Genomic DNA, 14,217 nt, shown 5'->3' on the forward strand with positions numbered 1-14,217 from the left:
ATAATATATGTATATAATAGTATATATATATATATATATATATGTATCTATAATATATGTATATATATATATATAATATATATATATGTATCTATATATATGTATATATATATATATATATATATGTATCTATATATATGTATATATATATATATATATATATATATATGTATCTATATATATGTATCTATATATATATATATATCTATATATATGTATCTATATATATATATATATATATATATATATATATGTATCTATATATATATATATATATATATATATGTATCTATATATATATATATATATATATATATGTATCTATATATATATATATATATATATATATGTATCTATATATATATATATATATATATATGTATCTATATATATATATATATATATATATGTATCTATATATATATATATATATATGTATCTATATATATATATATATATATATATATGTATCTATATATATATATATATATATATATATATATATATATATATATATATATATATATATATATATATATATATATATATATATATATATATATATGGGAGAATGTACAAAAAAAACAACAGACGAGGACAGGTGGTGTAAACAACAAAAGGATGTATTAGTATGACGCTCGGGAATACGGAAAGTCTTTAACGTTTCGAGCTACGCTCTTCAACAGAAAGAATACGGAGACAAGGAGAAAAAACACGGAGAAAAAAAATTGAATAGTGTCCAGTCAACGGTCAATCATAATAATGGCTGACTGGAAGTTAGAAATTATACACAGGAGAGCTAAGAAAAGGGGGGGATAACAAAGGGGGGAGAAAGAACGGTGATCGAAGAACGAGGGGCTGTGTGTGTGGGAGATAGAATGCTGGTGATCTTGATGTATGTATGTGTGAAAATGGGGAAGGGAGAAAGGAGTTGGTCAGTTGTAGTGTGTGCGTGGTGTGATGTGAGGGTGTTGGTGTGATGTGATGTGAGGGTGTTGGGAGGTGGGGAAGGCATGGGTGGAGTGTGGGTTAGGCTCAGGTGGGGGTAGAGGTAGAGGTTAGGGTATGTGGGTAGGGGTGGGTGTAAGGAATTGGATGGAGTGGAGTGGGAAGGTAGAGTAGGAGTGTGGTGAGGTGTGGTGGGATGAGCTTATGAAGGGGGGTTGACGATGAAGGGGAAGGTGGATGTAAGAGAGGGGGAAGGTGGGTATGGGAGGGGGAGGAAGAGAGGAAGAGAAAGAGAGTGAGAGAGAGTAAGAGAGTAAGGGAGGGGGGAGAGAGGGGAGATATATATGTATATATATATGGGAGTGGCCATGGGGACGAGAATGGGCCCCAACTACGCAAACCTCTTCGTTGGTTATGTTGAGGCCCAAATATTCTCCAGTTTCACTGGTCCCACTCCCGAACTATACGGTCGGTATATCGACGACTGTATCGGTGCCACCTCTCTCTCCCGCGAACATCTTGACTCGTTCCTCTCTTTCGTTCAATCTTTCCATCCTGCCCTCCACTTCTCCTGTACTGTCTCTGACACCTCTGTCCCCTTTCTCGACATTTCGGTCAGCATCCTCCACTCCGCCCTTAGCACCTCCATCCACTACAAACACACAGACTCACACTCCTATCTCAACTTCTCCTCCTCCCACCCTAGACACACAAAACTTTCCATCCCCTATTCCCAATTCCTCCGTCTACGCAGACTTTGTAGCGACAGCCATGACTTTGAGACTCAGTCTCAACTCATGGCTCACCACTTTAGCCTGCGTGGATATCCACCCACCACCATCCACACCGCCCTTGCCAGAGCACGTTCTGTGGACCGTGCATCTGCTCTCTCCCCCCGAACCCGCCCTGCCGTTTCCCGCATCCCTTTTCCCCTCACCTACCATCCCACCACCCTACCCCTCCAACGCTCCATTCTCCGAGCTTTTCGGCGCCTCCAGTCCGACCCCTCCACCTCCCACATCTTCCCTAATCGACCCCTCCCCTCCTTCAAACGAGCCCACAACCTACGGGACCTCTTGGTCCACAGCTTCTTCCCCAACCCAACCTCCCAACCTGGCTCTTTCCCCTGCTCCCGTCCACGCTGCCGCACTTGCCCTTACCTCTCCAACACCACCCTCCTCACCAGCACCCATCACCGACCCTATCGCATCACCGACTCCTTCACCTGCACGTCTACCAACATCATATATTGCCTCTCCTGCTCTCTCTGCCAATCCCTGTACATTGGACAAACGGGGCGGCGCCTGGCCGACCGATTCGCGGAACACCTCCGAGATATCAACGTCGGCAATGACACCCCGGTGTCACGCCACTTCCGTTCTGCCGGCCACTCCTTGCGGCAACACCTGTCTGTGTTTGGATTGTCCATGCACAGGGGCCATCCGGACTCCCGTTTGCGCCGTGAACAGGGATTAATCTTCTATCTTCGCTCCTTTGTGCCACATGGGCTCAACTCCCCTCCACTCTTCATCTAACCCCCTCCTCCTGTCTCTCTCCCCCACCCTCCCTCCTACCACCCATCTCTCCCCTCCCCCACCTCCTGCTCCGACTCCTACTTCTTTGTACCTCTCTTCATACTTCTCTCCACTCCCACTTCTCTTCACCCCTACTCTTTCTCTCCTCTCTCCTCTCGTACTCCCCCCTCCCCCCCTCTCCCGTACTCCCCCCTCTCTCACTCTTACTCTCTACACTCTTACTCTCCTACTCTCTACACTCTTACTCTCTCACCCTTACTCTCTCACTCTCTTCCCCTCTCTCTCTTCCTTTCTTCTTCCCCCCCATACCCCTCTTCCCTCTCTCTCACTCTCTTTCTCTTCCTCTCTTTCTCCCCCCATACCCACCTTCCCCTCTTTCTCCCCCCATACCCACCTTCCCCCTCTCTCAATCCCCCTTCCCTCTCTTATACCCACCCTCTCTCCTCTCTTCCTCTCCCCTCCCATACCCATCTTCCCCCTCTCTTACATCCACCTTCCCCTTCTCCCTCCTCGTCAACACCCCCTCATAAGCTCATCCCACCACACCCCAACACACTCCTACTCTACCTTCCCACTCCACCCCATCCAATTCCTTACACCCACCACCCACCCCTACCCACATACCCCACCCTACCCACATACCCCTACCTCTACCCCACACTCCACCCATGCCTTCCCCACCTCCCAACACCCTCACATCACACCACACCAATACCCTTGCATCACACCACGCACACCACACCAATACCCTCGCATCACACCACGCACACACTACAACTGACCAACTACTTTCTCCCTTTCTCCCTTCCCCCATTTTCACACTACATACGTCAAGATCACCAGCAGTCTACCTCCCACACACAGCCCCTCGTTCCCGATCACCGTTTGTTATCTCCCCCTTTCTTAGCTCTCCTGAAATAAGAATTTCTAACTTCCGGTCAGTCATTGTTATGATCGGCCATTATTATGATTGACCGTTGACTGAACACTATTCAATTTTTTTTCTCCGTGTTTTTCTCCTTGTCTCCGTATTCTTTCTGTTGAAGAGCGTAGCTCGAAACGTCAAAGACTTTCCGTATTCCCGAGCGTCATACTAATATATACTTTTGTTATTTACACCACCTGTCCTCGTCTGTTGTTATTTTTTGTATATTCTCCCATATATATGTATATATGTATATATATATATGTGTGTATATATATATATATATATATATATATATAATTATGTGTATTTCTTCTGTCTTAATGAATAAAAATTCTTCTGATAGAATAAATGGGTTATTCTATTATACATGTAACTAATCTTCAGTTTATAACATCACTACATTTTAAGTTGCAGTTAAAGTTGGAGTTTATACTTAAAAAGATAGCAGTTACCTTTACTGCAGCCACAGTAAGTCCTGCACTTGTGCTTCCAATTCCTGTTGTCAACACTGAACGTGGCATTAGTTTTGCTGCATATTTTAAGAATTGTGACTTGCCAGTTCCTAAAAACAGATGAAAAATAATAAATAATTCATTGAGAATGGTAAATGGTATATTACCAATAGCATCAACATAAAAGACTATAATTGAGACCCCTAAAGAAATATCTTGTGGGCATGATATACAAAAGTCTAAATTTGTATATTTATAAAATATGGCTATGTGGTAAGAAGTTTACTTCTCAGCCACATGGTTTTGGGATCAGCCTGGTTTTGCTATAGACTATCTTGATAGATGGAAGCTATATGGAAGAGTGTCACATCATCATCATTTAACATCCCTTTTCCATGCTGGCATGGGTTGAATGGTTTGCTAGGAACTAACAAGCCAGAGGACTGCACCAAGCACTACTATCAACTTTGGCATGGTGTTTACAACTGGATTCCCTTCCTAAATAATCACCACCATCATCATTTTACCATCCACTTTTTCATGTATGGGTCAAAAAAATTTTGGTAAGTCAGATTTTTTACAGCCTGATACTTTTCCTGTTGTCAAACAAGGTAATATTTCACCATGGTCAGGTATGTCTTCACAAGAGATTGTAAATGAACAATGCCAGTTGCATGAAGGTTTACAATTATTATACGATATCGAGATAAGGATACAAATGCACACACACAACAGGCTTCTTTCAGTATCCATTTACCAAAGCCACTCACAAGGTTTTCATTGGCCTGGTGCTATAGAAGACATTGCCCAAGCTGCCATGTAGTGGTACTGAAGCCGAAACTATGTAGGTTGGAAGTAAACTTCTTAATCAGACAACTATGCCTGCACCTGTGTGTGTGTGTGTGTGTGTGTGTGTGTGCCAGTGCACACAAATATTGGACATTCTATGCTTTTACTTGTCACTCTCTGAAGAAAACTGTGTTGATTTTAAAGTTACTCGTTGACATTAAGACCAGCTGCTCTACACTTTCAGACACCATTGACGTAAAAATTTTTATGAAAAAGCGGAAAATGTGGATTTCTATACACTTTTAAAAGGGCTTCACACAGACACACAACTTCAGCTTTATATATTAAGACTAGCAGTATAACCCAACCTTGTCCAGGTGTGACTTATTACGCCATTTACGATAAGTCTTGCTAGGTGAAAATCAACTAAAAAAGAAAGCCTTACAACGAAAAAACCCTTATGATGTAAATATGCTCATAATTCAAAAGACGATGAAATTAATAGGGAAAGTCTGAAGGCTGTTTTGCATAACATTATTAAGCGTACGTAAATTTCATCCGTCTAATTGGCTATAGAAATGCTTGTGCAAAACAACTTTTTGCGCTGCCTTGATTATACATAGCAGGGTAAACCCTTTTAGCAGGAGGTAGGATGGCAATTTCTGATGAAGCAATTGCTGGCGATCTGTTGCTACACAGTTCTGCCAGAATTCTATTAGATTGGGCAGTAGATGTTGATGCACCATTTTGCATTATGTTCAAATTAGCTTCTGGAATGTGGTGAATTGCTGCAGTCTGTTGCTGTCTTTTTAAACCGGTTGCTTTCTTTCCCCAGCAAGCTCTCTTGTTTGGAGGCATAATCTATGTATATATTAAACAGAACAACAAAAGTTATAATAGATGGCAGGGTCGGTAATTTTCTCATTACTGTAATTTTTCAGATTAACACCCGCACGATTACCCAAACCTAACCCTAACCCTAACCCTAAAACCGTAACGCTAACCCTAACCGTAACCCTAACCCTAAAACCCTAACCCTGACCCTAAAACATTGACGAACATGAATTATATTTTAGTGAATGATTGTGTACTTGCACGTGTATGCGTTTGAGAGAGCAAGAGAGGAAGAGGTAGAGAGAGGGGGAGAAAGGAATAGAGGACGGGAGCAATGAAAGGAGAGAAAGAGAGGAAGGGAGAACGGAAGACAGTTATAAAATAGCGATACGTGCACGTGTTTATTTAAGAAAGACACAGAAACTAAATCTTATATGTATAATGTTGATGTGTGTATGTTGTTGTCACAGATCACGTGTGTTTTCACGTTTCTATGTTATGAAAAATATGTTAGAGGTAGAGGGATACAAGAAAACTATTAAATGGGAGAGAGGAAGAAGAAAGAAGACTTTGTATGTATCACTTTCTCTCTCTCCCTCTCTCACTCTTACTCTCTATATTTTAAGTTCAGCACGTGATCGATGAATTCCGTTCCAGGTAGAAGGGAAGAAATATAAAAGTTGCTAGAAACATCAGCCAAATCTCCCTTAAATCACACAAAGTAAACGGAATTTTAAAAATCTAATTACTACACTGGAAAGTTCATATCGAGAAAATTCCATTGATGTAAAAATTGTTACGAAAAAGTGGAAAATGTGAATTTCTATAAACTTTTAAAAAGGCTTCACACAGACATACATTTTCACATTTATTATAATATATATATATATATATATATATATATATATATACTTTTATATATATGTATATATACATATATATGTATGTATATCATCATCATCATTTATAGTCTGCTTTCCATGCTATCATGGGTTGGACGATTTGACTGAGGACTGGCGAACTAGATGGCTGCACCAGGCTCCAATCTGATCTGGCAAAGTTTCTACAGCTGGATGCCCTTCCTAACGCCAACCACTCCGAGAGTGTAATGGGTGTTTTACGTGCCACCGGCACAAGGTCCAGTCTGGCGGTACTGGCAACGACCTCGCTCGAATGCTTTGTCCACATGCCACCGGCACAAGTGCCAGTAAGGTGACGCTGGTAACGATCACACTCAAATGGTGCTTTTCAGGTGCCACTGGCACGGAAGCCAGACCGCTGCTCTGGCAGTGATCCTGCTTGGATGGTGCTGTTAGCGCTCCACTGGCATGGGTGCCAGTCATCGAATTTGGTTCAGTTACAATTTCGATTTCACTTGCCTCAACAGGTCTTCGCCAGCAGGGATTTGTGTCCAAAGAAGGAAAGGTACGCATAAGTGGGCTGGCTGCATCCCTAGTAAAGACCACATGTTATGGTCTCACTAGCCTTGTCGCATCTTCTCACGCACAGCATATTTCCAAATGTCTCGGGCACTAGTCATTGCCTCGGTGAGACCTAATGTTCGAAGGTCGTGCTACACAACCTCATCCCAGGTCTTCCTGGGTCTACCTCTTCCACAGGTACCCTCAACTGCTATGCTGTGGCACTCTTTTACACAGCTATCCACATCCATTCTTTGCCAAATGACCATCTCAGCGCAATCGTCTCTCTTGCACACCACAACTGATGCTTCTTAGGTCCAACTTTTCTCTCAAGGTAGTTACACTCTGTTGAGTATGCACACTGACATTACACATCCATTGGAGCATACCGGCTTCATTCCTTGTGAGCTTATGCATGTCCTCAGCAGTCACGGCCCGTGTTCCACTGCCATGTAGCATGGCTGTTCATACACATGCGTCATACAGTCTGCCTTTTACTCTGAGTGAGAGGCCCTTTGTCACCAACAGAGGTAAGAGCTCTCTGAACTTTGCCCAGGCTATTCTTATTCTAGCAGCTACACTTTCAGCGCACCCTCTCCTGCTACTGACTTGGTCACCTAGGTAACCGAAGCTATCAACTACTTCTAGTTTTTCTCCATGGAATGTGGCAAAGGTTGTTTTCTGCACATTTTCAGTGTTTATTGCTCCTGAGCATCTGCCACATACAAAAACTATCTTGCTAGTTAGCCTTCCTTTGATATTGCTGCACCTCTTATGTGTCCATAGCTTACACTGGGTACATCTTATGGAGTTTCTACTTATGCCTTTTCTACAGATCGAGCAGGGCCATCTACCTGAAGGGATTTGTGGTTTGTTTACCTTTCCACTTATTAGGACTTTGGTTTTAGCTAAGTTGACACTAAGGCCCTTCAATTCTAATCCTTGCTTCCACAACTGAAACTTCTCCTCTAGTTCTGATAGTGACTCAGCGATTAGAGCAAGGTCATCAGCATAGAGGAGCTCCCAGGGGCATCCTATCTTGAATTCCTCTGTTATTGCCTGGAGGACTATGATAAATAGGAGGGGGCTGAGGACGGAACCTTGGTGGACCCCTACCTCTACCCGGAATTCATTGCTGTACTCATTTCCAACCCTCACCTTACTGACAGCGTCCCTGTACATGGCTCGCACATCTCTCACTAACCATTCATCTATCCTTAGTTTCCTCATTGACCACCAGATAAGGGGTCGGGGGACCCTGTCAAAGGCTTTCTCCATGTCAACAAAAACCAGGTACAGAGGTTTATCTTTGGCTAGGTATTTCTCCTGCAGCTGTCTTACCAGAAATATAGCATCAGTAGTGCTTTTCCCTGGCATGAACCCAAACTGCATCTCATCTAAACTGACTCTCTCCCTAATTAGTTGGGCTATGACCCTCTCCATGACCTTCATTACCTGATCCAACAACTTGATACCTCTGTAATCGTTTGTGTCTAAAGTGTCACCTTTACCTTTGTAGCAGTTGAGTATGGTGCTGCTACACCAGTCATTGGGTATGACTCCTTCGTGTATCACCTGGTTAACTATACGGGTGACTAGGCTATAGCCGACACTGCCAGATATTTTGAGCATCTCTGCAGTGATTCCTGATGGGCCGGGGGCTTTCTCTGTCTTCATACTCTTGATTGCTTTATCTACCAAGGTGTTGTCAATTAGGATAGCTGGTCCCTCTGTTGGGTCGTCGACATTCGACAGACTCTCTTTCTCCCATTCATTCTCTTTATGAAGCAACCTTTCATAGTGGTGTCTCCAAACCTCTCTCTTTGCAGCCTTGTTTAGTGCAAGTGAGCCATCATCTATGCGGACACATTTCTCTCCTACGACATCACGATTGTCTCTCACACACTGTCTTGCAACATGAAATACTTCAAGTCTTTGGTCCTCACGGCGCAGAACATTGGCAAATTTTGTCTTATCTGCTTCCCCTCTGGCTAAATAAACCGGTCTCTTAGCTTCCCTTGTGGCAGTCTGATACAATTCTCTAGTACCTCCGTTCTTCCAGTCTTTCCAAGCCTGTTTCTTTTGTCTAATAGCCCTGTCAACCACATTGTTCCACCACCACATTACCTTGGGTCGAGCAGGGACTTTGCACCATCCACAGATCTGGTCAGTGGCTCTCAGTAGGTTGTCCCGTAGAAACCTCCAATTGTCTTCCACATTGTGTGATGCTATATCCCCTTTTATTTCCTCAAAGGCTTCAAGTAATACTTCTCTAAATCTGTGTCCATTTGCGGGATCTTCAGGCTTCCAGACCCTTCTCCTCCAAGATAGTCTACTTCTGGGCATCCATTTAGCCCTGATCCTGAAGTCGCTAACTGCTAATCTATGTTGAGGAGTACATTCTTTGCCTGGGAAGGTTTTGGCATTTATGAGCAGGCCTCTTTCTCTTTTTCTGGCGAGGATGTAGTCAATTTGGCTAGTGTGTCTGCCAGAACGGCAGGTAGGTGACAGGCGGGTTTCCTGAAGTTGGTATTGCAAACCATAAGATCATTTGCATTGCAGAACTTCAGCAGTCTGGTTCCCTACTCGTTGCGGGAACCAGAGCCATAGCCTCCATGTAAGCTCCCTGCATGTTGTCCAACATGTCCATTGAAGTCACCAGCCACAAAGAGAAGGTCCCTGTCATTCGGTAGCCCCAGTTGAGGGGCATAGGCCGAGATAACGGTAGCTCACCTATGGTGAAGCACTAATCTAATCTTAAGTACTCTGACACATACTCTGACTACCTCGATTACCTTATCAACCCATTTCTCTGCAAGAAGTATACCCACGCCTCTGACCCCGTCAGTGTTCCCTGCCCAGAAAATCTTGTACCTGTGTTCTTTGCCTGTGAAGAAACTAGTGGAACCTCCTCTACACCTTACTTCTTGGATGCAGCACAAATCTACACGTCTCCGTTCAAGCATCTCAACAATCTCACCAGACCTACCTTTCAGTGTGCCAACGTTGAGTGTGCCGGGCCTGTGAGACCCTGGGATGAGGGACAGCAGTGTCATGTACCTGAAAAGAAAGCCTGCATTTGGCAGAATTCATAAACAAACAATAGCCTACAACCTGCATACACTACACCAATTTTATGCGCTATATGATCGATAAACCCTAGGGGTGGGGATGGCATTAGGCCCTTAGAAGTGTTCGCGGAAGACAACCAAAGGATGACAGAAGATAGGAACTTCCGGTAAAAGTGGAGGAGGCTGGAGGGCGGGTGTACCACGAGCCAGCAAGTTTAGACGAGAGCATCTTCTGCACTTGTATACTATGGTAGACAAAATTAGAGAGAATGAATTAACGAAATGATAAACTTGTATAATAAATAAAATATGACGATTAAAGGATATGCATGAACTTAAGACAAACAAGGAAGACGAATCTATCAGACTATGTTTACATGGCAAAGAAATAGATAATAAAGAACGAATGGTGGTGGTGGTGGTGGTGGGGGGGATATGGTTATGATCTACGCAGAAACAGGAGTACATGAACGAGGTTGAAAGGATAAAATTTCTTATTTGATCATCTTCTGAAATTCGTATTCTATCAGCAGAGGAATTGAAATAAGATATAAGTTAGAGGTAATGTAACCTTCTAAGGGATAGATGTATCCATAGGCACTTCTGGCATGACCTCAGTATGTATGGTCCTAGTTGTAAAGTATACAGTAGTAGGTAATTTAAAGGTAAAACCGTGCTTTAATATATATAGATAAGAAATGGGGCAATTTACAGTGAGAAGTGGATCATTGGTCATTATTTAATTAAGATGAGAGTATGTTTACAGCTGTTTCTGTATATCAAGCAGGAGTAAATTTCTATTTACCTCATTACAGTTGATAGACATCTTCATTCTATAATGAGATAAGCACTTGAACCTAAATAACAAATACTCAGAAATCTTTAGGAATAAAATTAGAGTAGGCCATAGCTTAACAAGTAACCTAGCTACTATCATAGCCTCAATCAACAATAAAAAGCTAGATGCCTTCTATGAAACTAGCAAAAATAACAACATAAATCATAGCAACTAATCGATAGATATAATAAATGTCATCCCTAATAACTCGCCCTCAAATAACACGGACAAGTACTTTATAAATAATAACCCCCCTCAACACAACATACGCACAGATAAGCTTAATAATTTATGTGGCTGCAGGGATAAAAACATTTGTGAATTCTCTAATATTTGTAAAACTAGAAACGTAATCTACCAATGCAATGTATTCACAAATAATTACAAGATATCTTATATAGGAGCAACTAAAAATGCAATGATACTTAGATATGATTCTCACTGATCTAATTTCAGAAATAGAAGTAAAGCAAACTCTACCAGACTTAGTAGTTACATTTGGGAATTGAAAGACAAAAATATTAACTATAGCTCAGAATGACGTATCCTAGCCAAAACTTCCTGATATAACATTAACAATAATCGCTGTGACCTCTGTGTAAATGAGAAATTCTATATCTCAATGGCCAAATTACATCTACTTAATAAAAGACATGAGAAAAAAATTTTTGTCTGCATAAAGGCCGATTCGTATTCTCAAAATATCGCTAATCCCTATCTTACAGGTTATTAGCGAACCTGCTTAACCTCACATTACCTCCCCTTAACCTTCTCACATACGACTTAGTACTACTCAACTTCACTCCACATTGTAACTAATTACTGAACTTATGTACTATGGAAGGTACTATTTTCTTATAATTTAATTTCACTTGATAGCTAGACTACTGACTACTTGATAGCTAGACTACTTGCCATAATTTCCCTATCGATCTTAGTGTTTTTCTATGCACTCTTCAACCCTTTCTATTATTCCTTTACTTAGCCCATTGGACACACTGTATCGTACATACTTTGAATAATTAACCTTACACTATGGCTTCCTTTGAAACTACATGAACTAACTTACAAGTCATAAATTAGCATCACATATGTCCAAACAACTACACTAGACATCTCCAATAGCTATAACTCCTTCGGCTTACACCGGCAGTCGACTAGCCATGGGCGCCAGATGATAGAACCTATGGACATGTGCAATTATGAAACTAACTAATTATAAGACCATGGATTTAACAAACTATCTTCTCTTCTATCCTCCAACTGATATAGTGAATTATGGAAGTCATTAAAATGTATGACTATTGAATTAAACATTTTTTCCTTTTTCCTTGCCTTTCCTTATATTTACTTACTTTTTTCCTTCTATTTATCTTTCGTCATATAACTGTTCTGAAGATGTTTATCAGCTATAACAAGGTAAATACAAATTTACTCCAGCTTGATATACAGAAACAACTGTAAACATACTCTCGTCTTAATTAAATAATGACCAATGATCCACTTCTCACTGTAAATTGCTCCATTTCTTATCATCTCTATATACATATATATATTTTTTTTAATGCCTCTGCCGAAGAATACAAATCTCAGAAGATGCTCAGATAAGAATTTTTGTCTTTTCAACCTCGTTCAACTACTCTTAAACTCCTTATTAGTTCTTTTCATTATTCTGTCTATTTCATTACCATGTCCTCAAGTAAATATAGTTGTTGCCTTAAGATAACCTTAGTTCACGCATTTCCTTAACTGCAACATATTCATTCATTTATTCAAGTTTATCACACAGTCACTTATTTCTCTAATTTTGTCTTAGATTGGCTGACCGAAAACTCTAAGATTTGGGTATACTTCTTGCGGAGAAATAGGTTAAGGTAATCGAGGTAGTCAGAGTATGCGACAGAATACTTAAGATAAGATTAGTGCTTCATCATGGGTTAGCAACCATTATCTCGGCCTATGCCCCTCAGCCGGGGCTACCTGAGGGACAGAAAGACCGATTTTATGACACCCTCTTGCAGACTACCTCATTGACGAATGACAGGGACCTTCTCTTTGTGACTGGTGACTTCAATGGACATGTTGGACAACATACAGGGGTCGTCCATGGTGTACATGGAAGCTATGAGTTTGGTTCTTGCAATGAGGAGGGAACCAGGCTGCTGAAGTTCTGCGATGCAAATGATCTTATGGTTTGCAATACTAACTTCAGGAAACCTGCCAGTCACCTACCGTTCTGGAAGACACACTAGCCAAATTGATCATCCACCTACACCTTTTCTACAGATTGAGCAGGGTCACCTACCTGAGGGGGGGGGGGATGTGTTCGCTTTCCTACTTACTAGAACTTTGGTCTTTGCTACATTGACTCTAAGGCCCTTCGATTCTAACCCTTGCTTCCACACCTGAAATTTCTTTTCTAGTTCTGGCAGTGATTTTGCTATGAGGGCCAGGTCATAGCAACCTGTCTGGAATTCCTATGTTATTGCTTGGAGGACTATGATGAATAAAAGGGGGCTGGACCTTGGTGAACCCCTACATCTACCTGGAATTCTTCACTATACTCATTGCCAATCTTAACCTTACTAACGGCCTCTCTGTATAGGGCCTGTACAGCCCTTGTTAACCATTCGTCAATCCCCAGTTTCTGCATCGCCCACCAGATAAGGTATCAGGGGACCCTATCTAAGGCTTTCTCCAAGTCCACAAAAGCTAAGTATAGGGGTTTATCTTTAGCTAGGTATTTCTCCTGCAGTTGTCGAACCAGGAATATGGCATCAGTGGTGCTTCTACCCAGCACAAAACCGAACTGCATCTCATCTAAGTTATTTCTATCTAAAGCATCACCTTTACCCTTGTAGCAGTTGACTATGGTGATGTTATGCAAGTCATTGGGTATGACTCCATCATGAACTACTTGGTTTACAATGCAGGTGACTAGGCCATAGCTCACACCACCAGATATTTTAAGCATCTCAGCAGTGATTCCTGATGGGCCAGGGGCTTTTCCTGGCTTCATACTCTTAATTGCTTTATCTACAAGGGAGCTGTCTATTCGGATAGTTGGTCCCTCTACTGGGTCAACATTTGGCAGGCTCTCCTCTTCCCATTCATTCTCCACGTTCAGCAGTCTTTCATAATGTCTTCTACAAGCCTTTTTCTTTTCCGAATCCTTAAAAGCAAGTGCACCATCATTCATGCGGACACATTTCTCTCCTGTGACATCACAATTTTCTCTCACGCAGTCTTGCAATCCGAAATACCTGTTCTTTGGTCTTCACGGCACTGGACATTGGCAAACTTCTTCCTTTCTGCTTCACCCTTGGCTATGTATACCTGCCGCCCAGCCTCCCTTTTGGCTACCTGGTACAGTTCCCTGCTACCCCCACCCTTCCAGGCTT

At 41.8% G+C, this 14,217-nt stretch overlaps 1 protein-coding gene across 1 annotated transcript in view; it reads right to left on the reverse strand.

Annotated features, from left to right (window-relative positions):
- Window positions 1–14,217, reverse strand: part of LOC106872262 (DNA helicase MCM9) — an 89,397-nt gene that overhangs the window by 16,428 nt on the left and 58,752 nt on the right. The window contains exon 11 of the mRNA XM_089340719.1: window positions 3,864–3,973. Within this exon, the coding sequence (XP_089196845.1) occupies window positions 3,864–3,973 (110 nt within the window). The remainder of the gene's footprint in view (window positions 1–3,863; window positions 3,974–14,217) is intronic.

Source organism: Octopus bimaculoides, chromosome 23, assembly GCF_046866305.1.
Source record: "Octopus bimaculoides isolate indiv1 chromosome 23, ASM4686630v1, whole genome shotgun sequence".
NCBI classification, from domain to species: Eukaryota; Metazoa; Mollusca; class Cephalopoda; order Octopoda; family Octopodidae; genus Octopus; species Octopus bimaculoides.